Below are 19078 nucleotides of genomic sequence, written 5' to 3'. Positions count from 1 at the left end.
TCAGCCAAGGAATGTCAGCTGTCACTAGGAGGTGTGCTTTCTCTGCCACCTAACCATAAGCCATCTTTGAAACATTCTTTACCCTATTGGTCTTTTATAAGGCCTTGTAACCTGGTTAGAGGCCCAGACTGTTAAGGACTCTGTTTTTTGTTTATATTAATATCTACAGTTATGATTTTTCTTGGCTGCTACACATATTTATTTTTTTTGTATTGTGTTTGTATTGTGCTTAGTTGTTCACTGCCCAGAAGGAATTGTTTAAGATGGGCAGCCATAGAAACAGAATAAAGAAATATCCAATCCTTCCAACATCATTTTGAAAGAGAACAAGTCAACTCACCTTTAGAATAATTTCCACCGTAAATACAGAGGTGAAGCCAATGTCAAAATATGACAGAATCTGGAGAGGACCCCCCACAAAGAAACAAAAAGTTATTTTTGTCAACAAATGCAATTGCAATTCTCCCAACGCTCACACCAAACTCTAGAAAAATACGTGAAATGAATCGGCAACAGATAAAAATATCCACATTTCTATTTACTTAAAACAAAATTGTTAGATCTTGAAAGAGGTATAAAACAAAGTTTAATTATGTTAGTTTCTATAAAGCCTGCAATATGGAAAAAAGGACCAGAGAGGGCTGTCACATTAACTATATAACAACTATTACTGGATACTTTTCTATCAGTAATGTCAAGCTTTGCTCCTAAACATTTTTTTTAAATGTTCAGACATTTTAAAATAAAGTTTATTCATGAAGGTGAATATTTTTATTTTACATGTATTATTTTCTTTTTTTACAGATAGTTGCTTATTGGTATGTTAAGTAACTCACTGATTTTTTTATTTTTAGGCAATTAGATAATTCATATATTTTATAACTCAGTTTATCTTGGCAACAAAATGATTTTAAACATGCTTTGTGTTAATGAGAATATGTTTCTAGTAGATACACAGAACTGAGTGTCGATGTTTGATAGCAGAAATTGCTATCATTACCTATATATCTAGTGGCACTTCATACATGCAAATTTGTCTCTTATTTTGATCTATTTTGCCTACTTATTCTCTTTGACGTATGGCTTTCATTCTTACCAATTTACATAGTACCATTCACTCTTGCATGGAATCACAGCATAAATGTACAACTTTTTAGTGCCATGTTTCCATATTTTTGTTTTTGTCTCATCCCCAGGCCATACATATCTTTAGCTGTACAGTTGTTAAAATAATGTTTTCTCCCTTATTCCAATATTATCCAAGGGTGCCTTAAGGTATATACAATTTGCTCTGCTTTGTTACCCAGTAACTTGGAGGGAAGTCAAGCAATGCAGTGACCTGAAGCAGTGGCAGGATAGCGATTGGCAAAGGGGACAACAAATTTCACAACAGCATTGTTCTTCAACTGATGGATGGTAAAATATCAGCTCAGTTCAGCATCATGGAGGGGACTCAAGAGGAAGCTACAATGCGTGCAAATATTTCATGGCTCTGTCTGGATCAATCTTGCCAACCTGATGTTTTCCAAGTTGTGTGTTGAGATTATAGCTTCTCTAATTCCAAGACAGCATTCTTGGGATTGCTATCACAAACCATTGGAGAGTACCAGGCTGGGGAAAGATAGTCTATAAGCAGCCACATTTACCATGCTAGTAGTACAAAATGTCATATCTTTTTACCTGATTCCTGAATGAGTCCGCTCGAATTGGATCTTCTGCTGCCAATGAAATACTACTGAGCAGGATAAAGAGGAGGATAAAGTTGGTGAACCAGGTGGCATTGACAATTCTATGGCACAGCACCCGAATCCTGGAAAGAGTAAGGAATGAGGAGAAAAAGAATTAAGTATATATTGCTTAAGCTGGTATTCTGATCAGAAGACATCTGAATGAAAGGTCATATATGAACAGAGGAAGAGGAACATGCTAAGAGCAGAGCATTTACTTAATGGGAAATGGTGCGGTCCATGTTACTAATGGGTGGGGCCACATCATGCATATTAGGCAGGCCTTGGATTTTATGCTTCTTTCTGGCTTACTTTTCTTTAAATTCCCATAAAGCTTGCATTATCATTTGGGTGTTTCCTGGGAATTCAGTCAGAGGCCACTCTGGAGCCTTCAAAAGAGGATCTGAGTGGCTGGAAGTTATCTCCCTTGCCTCCCTTATATTACTAGATAAGATGTAATTAATTTCTGAGTATTAAGCAGGGAACAATGTTTACCAGATTGCAATTTATTTCATTTGTATTTGTTATTCGGCCAAAAATTAAGTGATGGCCGTGGGACAGCCAGCTGATCTTTTATTTGTATTTTAATCCAGTTCAGAAATGGAATGACAATAGGAGTTGTTCTGACTTACAAGTTTCTTAAAGAGGAACCAGAGTTGTACAGTATTACAATTATGTGTCTGATTAACTACCAATAGGTGGCTGCTCTCTTCCTAGGATTACTATAAGCTCAGTGGTAGGATTCAAAAATTTTTACGACCGGTTCTGTGGGAGTGGCTTGGTTGGCATGGCAGGGGAAGGATACTGTAAAATCTCTATTCCCTCCCCACCCCACTAACTTGCTTTCCAGCTCCGTTCTACTGTGCAGGGCAACAAAAGAAGACCCAGCCGATCAGCTGGGACTCAGGAGGCATAGTATACTACTCAAAATTTTGAACTACTCAAAATTTCAGCTACCAGTTCTCCAGAACTGGTCAGAACCAGCTGAATACCACCTCTACATAAGATTTTGACCTTTATAGGAGTGACTAAAGTTCTCCCTGAAATCCAGTTGACCTCCACCTTGCTGGTATTTCGGAGAAGACCAGGCTCTTCACCCAGACCTCTGGGGAGGGTGACTGAAGCCTCCTTCTGGGTAATATGGATTTGCTTGTTTGTTGCCTGGTTTGTGCCATCTTTTATTGTTTTTTATTACTATATTGTTTTATTATTCTGTGTGCGAGTTTTTTCTGTAAAGTGCCCAGAATTTTTTTAAGAGTCAGGAAGATTTAAAAAATTAATTAAATAAATAAATCAAATAGTAAATATAAAGCAGAGTCCATGCTTTGATTGTTGTATTAAAAATCATACAATCCATTTTATATTGTTGTGACTGAGAATTTAATACCCTGATTTGCTAAAAGTTCAGGGTTCACTGTTACGTAGGTTAAATTGTATTCCTCTGGTTCTGAGCTAATGATATGATGTATATTAAAAAGGAATTCACTCAGAGGTCAGCCTTTGATGCTAGAGATTAGAAAGGCTGAAAGGAGATTGGCCATACCAGCAAAGAAACACCTTCATACAAATAGGCCAAAATTAATTGGGTGATCATCCATAAACTCCTGAGCTGTTTCACATGTTAGATCTGACTGCCTAAGTTGCCATGTTGTATAAGAGGCAGAAAAACTGTCATGCTAAGAGCTCCAAGCTGTTCAGTAATATATAGCATATTTATAACATAACTCTTCTCATCTGTGTAATACTGAGATGAGAGATATTGCACCTTCGTTATTTCTGTCTCCAAAACTTACACTCTATCCATTTTTGATAGAAAAACATCAAAAAGATGAAAATGAAAATATCATTTGAGAAGTAAACATGTTATAAGACATTCAGTTCTCCACCTTCAGTACTTTTAATGGTTGCAGTAATAGCTTTGATTATTATTCATACAGAGTTGGAAGACCAATAAGCTTGTTGAGAAGAAGGAAGGAAAGAAGGAAGGAGGGAGGGAGGGAGGAAGGAAGAAAGGAAAAAGGAAGAAAAGAAGGAAGGAGGGAGGAAGGGAGGGAGGGAGGAGGGAGGAAGGAAGAAAGGAAAGAGGAAGAAAAGAAGGAAGGGAGGGAGGAAGGGAGGGAGGGAGGGAAGGGAGGAAGGAAGGAAGGAAGGAAGGAAGGAAGGAAGGAAGGAAGGAAGGAAGGAAGGAAGGAAGGAAGGAAGGAAGGACATACTTGTTGGTTGGGCTAAAGATGAAGAATGAACTTGCGTCAGGCATGGGTACCGCTTTTTCCTTTAACTGAAGCTCAGCTAGGGGGCGTGGCCTAGGGCTCAAGGGGATTTCAGGTTCATCTTCCTCGTCATCACCTGCAAGAAAATAGTTACAGAAAAACTCAATGTTCACTTTTTTTTTTCTGCTAGTAATTAATTTTAGATTTTAAAAAAGCTCCTGAAGGTTTTCAACATTATTTTTGTACTACTCCAACAACCACGTACTTTCCAGTCTTAGGTCCTACTAAGACTCAAGAACCCTAATTGCCATGTTAGATAATATACTTAATACAAATACTTTCCTTCTTTTTTTATTCAACATGTGATGGAATTGGCAGAAATAAATGGCATTGAAATCTTCTTACCTGGGAAGTCTGCAGAAGGGTATGGGTCCTTGATTTCATTGACATTTGATTCAAACTCATCCACTTTTAGCTAAGCAGGAAAAAAATGAAAAAGAAAATTTAAGTGCTGCAACTCTGTTATAATATTGTTGAACTGTGCTACTTGGCTGAGACTAAGAGCAGAGCCAAAAAAAGAGAGGATTGATTGACAAGCAACCATATGTCTAAATGGATGCAATTGAAATGGCGCTCAGGACTACTTTATACACACATGGACTTATTTGCGAAATCAACCATATGGTTTGGTTTACATATGTCTCCATTATATAACATTGAATGGTTGTTTTATTGAATAACATTCTATTACATAAAGCAGGGGTTCCTTTTTTTTTTTTTTTTTGCAATCGCATGCCCCTTTACTGAAATCTTAATGATACACCTCTCTGAAAAATCCAAACACTAAACTAAACACAAATGAACAATGAAAACAATACAAGGAAAGGTTGGGAAAGCTGAGTTTATGGTAACAATGGGAGGGAGGTAGACCTCAAACTTTGGGCAATCCTGCAATAAAATCTGCATGCTTTTAAATAAAAAGCAAAGGGACTTTGAATGTGCCCTCCATAATATTGTCACTGGAATGGAGTAGAAATTGCATATTGCATCTATTTTGGAACCAATGTATCTTTTATTAATGATATTTTGTCAGCCCTCAATGTAAAATGATCGCCTTCTTTGGGGAAAAAGTGAATGAGAATTTCAGGCTCCATATAAATATCACACACAGAACAGGCCAAAGCACACACACTGCTAGGGAGAAGTTCCCTGGAGATGGGCTCCAGTACGAGTCCAAAAGCTCTGAAGACAAAACCGCTAGTCCTGGTAGATTGGATCCTGAATGATGACTACCTTTTGTCCTTTAAGACCAATATACTCTCACTTACTGTTCTCAGTCATAGCATGATTCAAAAAAAACAAGAGGGTAATTCAATCCCTGAGGAATTTATTTCCCAGGAAAATTCATCTGATGGGAGTGGCAACTTGTAAATAAGTCTTGCAAGCTTTCTTGGTGTTGCACTTTGTTAAGATGAGTAACTACAGTAATGGCTTTCACAAACTGCCTTTAACATTCCCAACATCAGATGAGCCTTGTTTTTCTTGCCTGCACTGGGAATAATGCTTCCTACTGGGAAAAAGTCTGGGACAGACTGGAAAAAAAACCATGTAGGGCTGAGTAGACTCTGAAAAAAAAAAAACTAGGGTGGTGCTGATTATTTCTGTAGAAACCTGATAGAGGATGAAAGAAACTTTAGAATATGTGTGAGAATGTTTAATGCTACCGTATTTGCCGGGCGTATAAGGCGACTGGGCGTATAAGACGAGCCCCAACATTTCCACTCATAATATAGTTTTTGTTATATACTCGCAGTATAAGACGACCCTCCCACTTGGAGGCATGCTTTTCAAGGCAAAAAGTCGTCTCATACGCCTCGGCAAATACGGTAAGTTGTAACACTTGGGGTATTCTGGATATAATTCTTGATTGACACCCCAACCCCTTTCCCCCAAACTTACAAAGCCACCAAAATGCTTTAGAGAGGCAGCTTCGCCTTTCTCAGGCTGGCACTCAATTCCTCTCCCTTTCTTTGTGACAGCCCCCACGTGCGTGCCATCGGGACTCCAAGGGTGGGGGATGGACAGCTGCCAACCTCTCTCTCTCTGTCTCTCTCTCTCTCTCTCTGTGTGTGTGTGTGTGTGTGTGTGTGTGTGGTGTGGAGGGTAATTCCGCTATCTCTGGCCTCCGCTCGGTTTTAAAGTTGCTTGGCCGGTTCCCAAGTCGCAAGCGCGCGCTGGCCGGGAGACGCGGCGCCGGGTGGAAGCTCGGTGCAGGGGAGGCAGATCTTTCTCTCTTAAGCGGGGAGGGGAGGAGGGGACAAGAGGAGGGACGGGACGGGACAGGGGGCGGGAGGAGGGCGCCGCTTCTTCCACCGTCCACCGGACCCTTTTCTTCCCAAGGGGACCCTGGAAAGCAGCTCGGGAGCCGGGTGGCCTCTGCCCAGCGGGGTCCCATCAGGAACTTCCTGAGGACACCCCCGCCCCAAGCACAGCCCTCCCGGTCTTTCAAAGAGGGAGGGAGAAGCGGGAGGAGCAAATTGCCGCCCCTGCCCCGCTGCCCAGAAGGAGGGGCGCCACAGTCCACCCCCACCACCTTCTCCCCCCCACTCCCCCGGGCCATTACGCGGCTCGGGCTGGCTGGGCGAAGCGGCCCCCGCCAGAGACCTCCCGCTCCACCCCACCCCACCTCCAGATTGGCCTCCGCAGCGCCCGAGCCGGGCGGAGGGTGGGTGGGTGGGTGGGAGGAGGAGAAGAGAGACTTTCGGCTGGGCTTGAAGGGGCTTCGCAGGTTGCGGAGCTCCGCCCGTCGCTCTTGCACCGAGTGACACATGATTATCGGCGATATAAAGGCATAAGACGACCCCCACTTGGAGGCATGTTTTTAGGGCAAAAAAGTCGCCTTATACGCCGGCAAATACGGTACATACACAGACTATATGGATATAGATGCACACACATATACATATATACACATATACATATATGCATACACACACACACACACACACATATATATAATACTAAGGCTATACACACACATATGTGCAGCCTCAGTATTATTAAACAAAACTATAATCAAATGACAATGGATTTAACTGAAAAATAATCAAAACTAGGTAAAAGTTTGCGACCTTAGAAACTTTCACCATTAGGAGAAGTGAGTTGCATATAACAATATTGTCTGTTCTTACAAAAATATTCTTTTGTTAAAGAACATTTCCTTTCAAAAGCTGGATGCAAATACCTAAACAAACAAAGAAATGGCTAAAGAGATGAAATTCAGCACTGGTAGATGTCACCCTTGTCTGACCTTAGCTGTGGTGGGAATTCCTTCTCCCTTTGCTTTCTGTTCCAACTTCTTGGCCAACAATAGCTTTTCTTCTTCGGATTTCTCAGGATAACCTCTACAGGAAAGAGTCAAAGGAGCAAGGGCAAAGGGGAGAGAAGCCAGGTAGAATGGAGCAGGGGAGGAATATTAAAGAAGCTTAGAGTTACAACAATTGACATGGAGCCGTCTAGAACCCCAAAGGTATGAATGTTAGGAAGAGCAGCAGAAGGAAGAACTGACCTGGTCATTTTCTTCCACATCTTCTCTTCAGCTTTGGCTTTCTGAGCAGATGTTAATGTTTCTGCCTCAGCCAGGTTGTCCACAGCAATAGCCAGAAAGACATTGAGCAAGATATCTAACATAGAGTAGGGAAAAAAAGCTAAGGAATTTTACAGTGTTGGATTTACATCGTACAGAAATAATGGATCAAGACTTCCACCATTCTCTGAAAGTTTCACTTGGTAACAGGTTACACCTAGCCAATTTTCTGATATCATCAAATCTGAAAGATTGAAAGAAAATCAGCGCTTAGGAAATGGACATATTGCCATTATTGCAAAATGTGGGATATGGTTTCTTTTGTTCAGGAAATCTATCTTTCCAAGTAGCTGAGGATCTCCTATTTATCTTAGTGGCCACTATATTTTGAGAAGGGCATTACTGCATTGCATTTTATGGCAATGTTTTGTAAGAACATTGAACCTTATAGTCCATCACTAGTCAAGTATTTAACTATATGAACAGTTTTTAAAGAAAGGATACAATTCCCACATACAAACAGAACAATAAAATAAATGCAGACCAGCACACCAGGATAGACAGGCCCTCCATAAGCCATAATCCCATTGTACATAATAGAGGTCCAGTCTTCCCCTGTCAGGACCTAGGAAGGAACAAAATATTTTGAAAGTACTAGAAATAATCTAGAAATATCTGGCTTTCAAATAAGAGTGAATGTCTAAATCTCTATTCTGACCAAGGCTTATGGAGACACCAACAAACACACATTAGTCCCAAAACCCTTTTTTCTTTATTTCAACGGCTGTGAATTTTAGTCATTCACAGCCCGTAATGAGTCTGAAACAGTTTGTAAATAGTCCCATGGAAGTCTGCCAAAGTTCTTCAGGATAAATCTGATAAGCACACACCTTTATCTTTCTTGAAATGCTGCCAACAACTAAATGTCCAATTAGATATATGAGGCCAAAATGGAACACAAATTCAACATTGAGCTTCAGGTTTCAAACCAACCAGTATGAACAAAGTTGCTTCCTGCAAAGATTCCTGTTCTTTTGCTCCTTCTTTATGTCTTATGGGAGGGCAAATCACCACCAGGCATTACTCCCGAGTCACCCCTTTTGTCTTAACTGTTCTTCCCTTCTGGCAGCTCTGCGTGCATGTGCACTGAGAACAGGCTTCCCTTGTTCCTTTGCCTCACTGCTGTCAGATTCTGGAGACTCCGGAGTCAGGATATAACTCCCAGGTGGCCCTCGCCCCATCTCTGTATTAGATGCAGGATTCTCGTCCGGGTCCTCCCCAGACTGGTCCACGTTCCTCCCCACTGTCTGACTCTGCTGCTGTCTCCACAGCCTGCTGACAGACCACAACAATCTCCCTCAGTGCTATGGAGCCTGGGTAATTGAAGCGATTAATTATGTGTTCAACTTTAGCCATATTTCCTCTGGGATTTAGGAGAGATGATTTCTCATTGTTGGGAACTCCCACCTTGTCCCACCTCCCAGCTGCTGAATTTCTTCATTCTTTCCTATAGCCAAAGCACTGTTTGTTACTAGTCCTTTGCTCCCTCCTGCATAGCAGCCAGTTGAGTTCCCACTTTTTCTTTCTTCACAAAGGAAGGCAGGGAGGAATGAGGGGAGAAAAATCAATTGCGATGTACGATTGTCCAGGAATGCCATGTGTATTGCAGTCACATTTTGCTCTCTCTCTCTCTCTCTCTCTCTCTCACACACACACACACACACACACACACACGCTCTCCCTCCATCCCTCCTCTCTCTCTCCTTCCCATGTCTCTCTCTCTCTCTCTCATACATATACGCACATACACAAACACACTGTCACATGTCCTACTCATTCCAGCAATTATTCCACAACCTACTTTCCTGATGGTTTACCTACTTAGACATCAAATTTATTTCAGAAATTGATTCTTTGTCTAAACAACCTTGACTTTAGCTGTACCTGGAAGACACTGATGAGAGCCTGGGGGAAGTTATCAAAGGTGCTGCGTCGTATTTCTGTATCATCAAAATCAAACCGCCCTCCAAACAGCTGCATCCCTAAGAGGCCAAAAATGACCATGAAAAGGAAGAGGAGGGTGAGGAGAGAGGCAATGGAGCGTACAGAGTTCAACAGAGAAGCCACTAGGTTGCTCAGCGAGGTCCAATACCTAGAGAAAAATAGAAAGATTATAAGATTCATTATCATATCAGAGAAAATTCTGGAATGTACGCAAATATGCCAAGTTATCTAGCAGAGTAAGATAGGAATCTAGAAGAGTAAGATCTAAATCACTGTTCTGATCAACTACAGGTAGTCCTCAACTTTCAATCATAACTGAGCCCAAAATTTATATTACTAAGAAAGTCAATTGTTAAGTGTGTTTTGCTCCATTTTACCTTTCTTGCCACAGTTGTTAAGTGAACCACTGCACTTGTTAAATTAGTAACACAGTTGTTAAGCGAATCAGGCTTCTCCATTGACTTTACTTGTCAGAAGGTCGCAGAAGGTTATCACATGACCCCAGGACTCTGCAACCATCATAAATACATGTCAGTTGCCAAAGCATCTGAATTTTGATCACATGACCATGAGGATGCTGCAATGGTTGTAAGTGTGAAAAACAGTCAAGAGCTTCAGTGTCGTAACTTCAAATAGTCACTAAATGAATAGCTGTAAGTCGAGGACTACCTGTATTATTACACCTGCCACTAATAGCTTATCTATTCACAGAAGAAAGAATCACAAGTTATCTCAATCCCTTATCTTCACATCCAAGATTGTAGCTATTTTAACAGATAGAACAGAATATATTCAGTGTAGCTCCTTAGTATGTACAGACTATTTTTGTCTGAGTCCTCCTATCACCTCCCTTCCTTGGAACCTAGTAGAGATGGATGGGTATCTGAGGCTACCTGTTCTGAGGGGAAGGGGCAAATACCATCATCCAATATCAGTTCAGCCATAACAATAAGCCCCACGCTTTAATAGGTTGGAGTGGACTGGATGGCAGAATTAATCACTGTTTTCACACTAGGGATCTTTTAAATTGTGCATATGTCCCAGATAATAAACATACTTTATTATAAAACAGAAAGCATAAAAATAAAATTAATAACTTACTAGAACTTAAATTCTAGTAATGTGTTTCAATAACAACGGTAATAATAAAACAGCAAATGAATCAAAATTAAGACACTTCTCTCAATATTTATTTTATTAATTTAATCTCAAATGAGGTATGAAGATGCTGTAATCATCTTCCCTGGTCAGGATGCCCTGAAGAATGAATTCAGCAATTGAGATATCGCTGTTCTGACCCTCAGTAATTTCAGCTGTAAGGAAAGTCAGGAAGATGCTATTACTAATGTGTTCTTTTTTTAAAAAAAAAAAAAGTAGTCTAATCTTTCTTGAAAAAAATCCAATTTAACAGCCACCATAGCTGCATCTTGTGGCAATGAATTCCCCCAAGTTATTTTTTACCATGTTTTTTTTCTTTGGCTCTATTAGATGGATCAATATGAGTCAATTTTTTGGAGTACACAAGTTCTAAAATATAGGTATACATGGGCAAGGACTTAGGGATCAGAAGGAATTTCTCTCCCTCCCTCCCTCCCTCCCTCCCTCCCCCCCTCTCTCTCTGTAGCATCTGGACACTTTTGACTACAAAGACGCAGATCTAAGCCACCCTAGATGTCATACATCTTTTTATCGCTGCCACTTTGCATACTGTTGAATTTTATACAGCTGGACAAATCAGAGCTCAGCATATATTTAAGGTGACTTGAGAAAAGAGGGGTAACATGAATAAGTTTCAATGATAAGGATAATGAAGCACAATGTTAAGGATATTTCTTCAAAATATATGTGCTGCTGTTCCTAATTAAAAATCCAAGCTATAAGCCTTTAATTCTCATTCTCATCCCTTCTCTTTCTCTCTCTCTCCTCTCTCTCTCTCTCCCTCCAAACACACACACACTATCTATCTATCTATCTATCTATCTATCTATCTATCTATCTATCTATCTATCCTTGCTAGAATATATTGATCTATTTACTCCAGAAATGTCGCTCTCAGCATTGACTGAGGGATGATCACAATATAATGCACACACTGAAAGTGCCTTCTAAATGGAAAATCCTGTGTCCTTGTGCATTCTGACCGCCTATTAAAAGACAAAGACGTATGGAATATCCCAAGGAACTAATTTTGGAAACAACTATAACATATGAATGGGATGCTTTTCAATAGTGCTCTGTTTCTCCCAGAGAGGAAACTCACTTAGTTATCTTCAAGAGTCTCAGCAGTCGAATGCATCGCAAGACAGAGATGCCCAGGGGGGTCATGGAAGTGATCTCTACCAGGATGAGCTCCAAGATTCCAGTGCACACCACAAGGCAATCAAAGCGGTTGAAGAGAGACATGAAGTACTGGCGGATGCCCAGGGCATACATCTTCAGAATCATCTCCACCGCAAAGAGGGCCAGAAGTACTCGGTTAGCCACATCTGTAAGCAGAAAAGCTTCACTAAATGGACAGGGTATGTTCTGGCCATCAGGTGTTCCTCAAATGCTCAGGTTCACAGAGCCAAAACAAAGTCGCAATGGCACTCATGATGATGTGACTGATGGTCTCCATGTTGTCATTTTGACTGGTTTTTCACCGCACTCTGCAGATCCACCCACCAATTCTTCTTTGGGGATGAGAGTCCACTGAAGAGTAATCCCATCATGGGAAGGCACATGTTAACATTTTTTTGGTCAAAAGCACAAGAGGATGGAGTAGAGATGAGAAGGTTTATTTTAAGATAAAACTAAATGTATTGCTGGTGATGGGACAGCAAATAAATCAAAAGTGCTATGAGAATATGGTTGCTAATACATATGAGGCCAGTACATTGAAAAAAAAACCAATAGAATTTCATGAGAAGTTAAAGCTTGAACAGACAATGTCACACTTCCCCACTTTTAATCAGACATTAATATAACTGAGCGAGTCCAGAAGTATTTCACGAGAAGAGTACTACACTCCTCTGCTAGCAACAGAATACCCTATATCACTAGTCTTGAAATTTTGGGCTTGGACAACCTTGAACTATGTCACCTATGATCGGACTTAGGCAAAGTACACAAAATTATCTGCTAAATGTCCTACCAGTCAGTGACTACTTCAGCTTCAATCGTAACAATACAAGAGCACACAACAGATACAAACTCAATATTAACCGCTCCAAACTTGATTGCAGAAAGTACAACTTCAGCAACAGAGTGGTCAATGCCTTGAATGCACTACCTGACTCTGTTGTTACATCCTCTAACCCCCACTCCTTTAACCTTAAACTATCCACTATTGACCTCACCCTATTCCTAAGAGGTCTGTAAGGGGCGTGCATAAGTACACAATCGTGCCTACCGTTCCTGTCCTAATGTCCCCATTTATTCGTACCTATTTCCTATTTCTTACTCATGTTTACACTTATACCTATTATCTTGTAAGCAATTGACAAATCAATTAAATAAAATAAATAAATAAAATAAAATCTGAAAAGTACTGAGAAACTAAATGCCCAGCTCACCTTGGGCATGGGTCAGCCAATCAGGTTGATTATGATGCTCGGTAGCTATGGAGATAGTGTTCAAACCCACAATCAAGATCACTGCCCAATAGAAAAATTTTGACTTAACGATTTCACGGCATTTTCTGCGAAAAAGACGGTTCCATCGTCGCCAGTGCCGACTAGAAGAGATTTAAAATGAGGATAAGGGAGTTAGATCTATTTCCCCAAACCAGTCTCTACAATGGAGCCCCGTAAAGCAAAAACATCTGAATCCCAGATCTTTGCAGTGTTTCTCAACCTTGGCAACTTTAAGACATGTGGATTTCAACTTCCAGAATTTCTCAGCCAGCCTATGCTGGCTAGGGAATTCTGGGAATTGAAGTCCACATGACTTAAATTTGCCAAGGTTGAGAAACATTGTCAAGAAAATCAGTGTTTTTAGCAGATGTGCTATAGCATCAAGTTTCAAATATGTACTATGGTACTTGCCCCCATTATTAGTAGAAAATATTTAAACCATACTTCCCTACAATGCTGTCACCCACAGGTATATTGGATTATGAACTGTATCGTTTGCTTCTTCATCAAAAATATGCAAATTTTCCACACGTAATGGTTTTCCAGAGATTAACTTAAAGAGATTTGATTTATGTGTAATACGGAAGTATGGAACATAAGTTTACTTAGATTTTAATGCCTCTACTTACAAGAAGAGAATCCATTTATTCATGCCTTCAATCTCATATAGGCTGTCTGTCTCTGACCCACCTTCATCTGATGACCTCATTCCTATGAAATTTAAACACAGGTAAGACACCTGCAAATTAATTAATGGAGCTATTGTTTAGGTTACCACAAAGTTTATTTACAGAACTAGAAATGTATGTTAACGAATATTGCGCAGTTCAACAACTCTGTTTAATATATATATTAATTATTTTTATAATATCTATCTATCTATCTATCTATCTATCTATCTATCTATCATCTATCATCTATCTATCTAATCTATCATCATAAAAATCATCAGTCTCATAACAACAGCAATAGTTTACCTAAAAGACAACCATGGATATTTTGAAACACTATAACTTAAGCCATGGTTTTGTAATTCATTCTCATATCTTTTTCAAACATCACCATTCTTGCTGCGTCACAGAATGGTTATGTTGCCTAGTTAGGCGCTTCAACCAAGCAGCTTGTTCTGGAAGCTCCAGTAGTTAGAAGCTTCATTGCAGAATGCTCTGGTCCATAAAATATATACTAACTGGAAAGGTATTTATTTCATTTGACTGGGCAATCCTGTACCTTCACCGCGTGTCCGGTCACTGTCCATGACTTCTGCATGAATGATCCAGTCCATATAACCTTTCATATCCTCTTCTAATTGCTGCTTCTCCCTCAGTTTCTGAAAGGTACCTCTTGATTTAGCTTTCTCACGCTCTTTGGTGAACTCCCTGGAATAAAGTCAGTTGAGCACTAGCATTGCATAGCATAGCAGTTAAGCCCATGAGCAAGGGACACCCTTAGGAAAGTCATTGCATTTTACATTCAAAACACATAATGAAAATGCTCTACCTTTTACTTGTGTGGAAAATATCCCACAATCAAATCAGAATTTTTAGTTTGCCCATCCTAATAATAATTAATGTGGAGACAGATAACCTTTGGGCCTACATTTTCATTCCAAGAGCTTTCCTTTCATTTGAACTATTCAGTCTGATTTTCATGTCAGTAATTGTAGGTTACAAATAAAGAAGTAAACGGAGACAAGTCTCTTCAGAAAGTTAGAGAGATCTTAACCGTTTATATTCTTTGAGACAATAATTTTTTAAAAAAAATCACACAAAAATGGGAACTTAATAAAACATCCATCCCTGTCATGAGGCTAACTTTGAATATATGAAAAAATTTAAATTCTACTTGTAAGTGTCTTTTGGGGCCATTCATTCAAGCACAAGGCCTCCTGCCCCATCTATTGGCTTAGATTGAAAGGACATTGGGGTAATTTTACCATCTTACAAGTAGAATTTAATTTTTTTTTCCTGAGAATGAATTTGCTGAGATATGTAGAAACAGCGGCATTCATCTATTTCTGGTCAAAAATCATTAAGAAAAAAAGCAGCTTGTGAGAAATGTGTCAGAAAAGATTGCTTCTGAAAATTGCTTACCCACTGAGCACACCCAAGATCAGGTTAAGTATGAAAAAGGACCCAAGTAAGATGAGGCTGACAAAGTAGATCCATGGCCATGCATTCCCAATGGCATCATTCACCTAAAACAAAACAGAATAGCAAATTCTGTTTTACTAAAATCATCATTATTCCCACCTTTGAAAAATCTCCACTATCTTTCCAAGAAAAGTATGGGGAGACAAATCAAACAAAAGTGAGGTTTTTTAAAAAAAATTCTGCCTTTATTATTTTATAAATAATTCCTTCTTCCTCTTACTTTTACCACAATATTATAGGGCATGCATTAGAGGAAGGCAACCCCAGAACCTTGGTAAACCGAATTGTGGCATCATTTTTTATTACTGGATTTTTTTACTGCCAGGAATAATTGTAGCTAGGGTTTGAAAGTAGCTCAAGTCATATGCAACTTTGGGTGAGAGGGGTCATTTACTTCTCAAAATCTAAATGCAAAGTACAGGGTTATCCGATAACCTTATCCCACAGCTTCATATTCTGTGATCTGTAACATGATCGATCTGGCCTGGACAAATATTATTCATGCTGAGCCTACCCAGTAAAGGACTTCAGTCCACCCCTCCATGGAGATACATTGGTAGACAGTCAGCATAGAAAACCCAAAGTTATCGAAGTGAGTGATGCCATGGTTGGGCCCTGCCCATGGGCCCCTGCATTCAGATCCAGGAATAGTGCAGGAGCGTCCATGGCCTGAGGTAGAACATGGAGCTGGCTTTTCATGTTCCACAGTGGCCAAGATATCTGAGGAAGAAAACAGAGATTTTGTGATTTTCAATTTCATTGTACACATGTTGTGCATTGACAATAAACGTTTGATTTGAGAGCCAAATATGAGACTCTATGCAGAATGGCTCCTTCCTCTGTGTATCCGTACATCTCAATATGTGTTTAGTCTCTGAAACTCAGTTTCAGAGGTAGTGATTTCATACTTATCTTCATGCAGAGACACCAGAATCAAAGGAGTCAATCCACATATTTCTTATATTTAATTTATTAAGATTACATTAAGCAGCACATTCCATACCCGTCCCATTGTAATAGCAGGTCTTGTGCATTTTGCCCTTGAAGAGCTCCTGGCCCACTATGGCATAGATAATAAGCATGAAGACGACAAGTACAGCAATATGGAACAGTGGCAACATGGCCTTGATAATGGAGTTCAGTACTACTTGCAGACCTAAAACAGAAAGGAAGAGAACAGGTTGTTCAGTATATCTTCTGAATTTTCAGTTATGATCAAATATTGTTATATGACCCCACTGATTTTTATGCCCTGTAATATGCTCTGTAGTAACTAATACAAGATGATATACTAAATATCATAGCAACAGATAGAACAGATATATTGCTATGAGACCTGAACCTGTTTTCTTCAGAAAGCATGTTAAACCATTTTCATTTCTATACCATAAGATTTCAGTTTTGATTCCCTATATGTTTCTGGAGTAGAGCCAGGGGTGGGATTCTACCAGTTCGGACCTATTCGCTAGAACCAGTTGTTAACATTCTAAGCAGTTTGGAGAACCGGTTGTTAGAAGAAATTACTGGCCTAATCCTGTAAGGAAGGCAGGAAGGAAACATTCTGGTGTTGCTTACAGAAACTGCCTCTCCGTTAACCCTTATTACATTCTTGGCAGGACTAGATTTCCTGTCTCTGGAACTTCTCTGGAGTTTTTTTCCCCTCCTTTGCTGGTACTTTGCTTGTGTGAAGTCACCATTCAAAGTTACAATGGGGCTGAAAAAAGTGACTTATGACCATTTTTCACACTTACGACTGTTGCAGCATCCCCACAGTCACGAGAGGCCAGGCGAGGAGATATGTGCCTTGATGTGAGTGATATTGAGTTGGCAACTCCCAGCCAATAACATGACCACCAAGCCACGTCCACCCAGTCAAATGACCACCAAGCCATGCCCACCACCTAAGCCACGCCCACCACCTAAGCCACGCCCACAGAACCAGTTGTTAAAAATTTGAATCCCACCCCTGAATAGAGCTCCCATCTTTCACACTCATTGAAACAAATTGAAATAGAATATCTTAAAGTCAGTATGTTGTCCATAATTTAATATGTTTAAATTTTAGTGTAAGGTAATATTGTCCCGTCCAGGCCACCATTATGCAAGCTTATGTGATGAATAAGATGCCACTTGCTTATTGGTTTCTTCCTCTGCTTGCCAACTCTTAAAACTATTGAACACAGCTTCCCAGAGATGGATGGCAAATAAATTCAATCAATCAATCAATATTTCAGTTTCACAAGAAATTGTCAACAGGGCTAATTCTTAGTTTAGGCTGCAAGACTGGACTTTTGTAGAATTTAGAAGTACATGAATACAATAAGAAAATGACACAGTTTTAACATTATCTCCTTTGGGCTACATCTGTTTGCCTCCTAATTTCCAGAAATAAGTTCAAGTGACAACATATTTATATATATTAATATATTATTTCTCAGTTTGACCTATGGGTGAAATGACTCACAGGAATTGTATCATTTCACCACAGTTTTGGCTTCCTACAGCCACCTGTTTATCAAATAACACAACTTGATCAGGGCAAAGCAATAGACACAATCTACATAGACTTCTGTAAAGCCTTTGATTCAGTGGTACACGACAAACTACTCCTAAAACTAAAATCTTATGGTATCTCTGGACACCTGCATAACTGGATAGAAGCATTCCTTTCAAACAGACAACAAATGGTCAAAATTGGGAGCGTCCTATCAAATTCTGTACCTGTCAACAGTGGTGTTCCCTAGGGCAGTGTTCTAGGACAAACTCTCCTCATACTCTACATAAATGACCTCTGTGATCATATTAAGAGCAACTGCGTTCTCTTCACTGATGATGTAAAGCTATTCAACACCACAGACAATACTGCTACCCTTCAAAAAGACCTCAACTATGTATCAGAATGGTCAAACAAATGGCAACTTCAAATCTCAACAAATAAATGCTCTGTCTTACATACTGGCAAAAAAAATATATCAGAAAATAAAATACAAGCTGAATAGTCAAGACCTTGTTGATGATCCAAACTCTGTCAAGGACCTTGGAGTACTCACCTGTAATGATCTAATTGCTAGAGCCCACTGTAACTACTGTACATAGCCAAAAAGGCATTAAGAGTTGTAAACCTAATCCTATGTAGCGTTTTCTCTGGTAATATCACACTACTAACTAGAACATACAAAACATTTGCTAGACCAAAACTTGAATACAGCTCATCAGTCTGGAACCCACATTATGTATCTGATATTAACACAGTTGAGAAAGTCCAGAAATATTTCACAAGAAGAGTTCTCCACTCCTCTACTTGTTGCAGAATACCTTATGCCACCAGACTTGAAATTCTAGACTTAGAAAACCTAGAACTACGCCACCTTCGGTCCGATCTAAAATCATACACTGCAATATTCTACCTGTCAATGAATACTTCAGCTTCAACCATAACAATACAAGAGCACACAATAGATACAAACTCAAGGTAAACCGCACCAAACTTGATTGCAGGAAATACGACTTCAGCAACAGAGTGGTCAATGTCTGGAATACTCTACCTGACTCTGTGGTTTCTTCCCCAAACCCCAAAAACTTTAACCTTAGACTGTCTACTATTGATCTCACCCCTTTCCTAAGAGGTCTGTAGGGGGTGTGCATAAGCGCACCAATGTGCCTACCATCCCTGTTCTATTGTTTCTTTTTATTTTTATTATAAATATCCATTTCATGTATTCATAACTATGTTTATACTTATACCTGTTATCTTATAATCTCTTGATAAATAAATACATAAATA

General features: G+C 39.7%; 1 protein-coding gene across 2 annotated transcripts in view; it reads right to left on the bottom strand.

The window, feature by feature from the left end:
- Nucleotides 1-19078, bottom strand: part of CACNA1S (calcium voltage-gated channel subunit alpha1 S) — a 76297-nt gene that overhangs the window by 40596 nt on the left and 16623 nt on the right. For both annotated transcript variants that reach the window (XM_026678123.2, XM_087959938.1), the window contains exons 5-19: nucleotides 16298-16450; nucleotides 15809-16014; nucleotides 15235-15338; nucleotides 14372-14520; nucleotides 13771-13852; nucleotides 13082-13242; nucleotides 11788-12013; nucleotides 9468-9675; nucleotides 8028-8148; nucleotides 7506-7620; nucleotides 7248-7341; nucleotides 4343-4412; nucleotides 3941-4073; nucleotides 1681-1810; nucleotides 341-400 (exon numbers count right to left, since the gene is read on the bottom strand). In XM_026678123.2, the coding sequence (XP_026533908.1) occupies nucleotides 341-400; nucleotides 1681-1810; nucleotides 3941-4073; nucleotides 4343-4412; nucleotides 7248-7341; nucleotides 7506-7620; nucleotides 8028-8148; nucleotides 9468-9675; nucleotides 11788-12013; nucleotides 13082-13242; nucleotides 13771-13852; nucleotides 14372-14520; nucleotides 15235-15338; nucleotides 15809-16014; nucleotides 16298-16450 (2012 nt within the window). The remainder of the gene's footprint in view (nucleotides 1-340; nucleotides 401-1680; nucleotides 1811-3940; nucleotides 4074-4342; nucleotides 4413-7247; nucleotides 7342-7505; nucleotides 7621-8027; nucleotides 8149-9467; nucleotides 9676-11787; nucleotides 12014-13081; nucleotides 13243-13770; nucleotides 13853-14371; nucleotides 14521-15234; nucleotides 15339-15808; nucleotides 16015-16297; nucleotides 16451-19078) is intronic.

The sequence above is a fragment of the Notechis scutatus genome, chromosome 3, assembly GCF_049901735.1.
Source record: "Notechis scutatus isolate UNSWTSFEM ecotype Mainland chromosome 3, rNotScu1.2, whole genome shotgun sequence".
Taxonomy (NCBI): domain Eukaryota; kingdom Metazoa; phylum Chordata; class Lepidosauria; order Squamata; family Elapidae; genus Notechis; species Notechis scutatus.
This window is presented reverse-complemented; position numbering and strand designations above follow the sequence as displayed.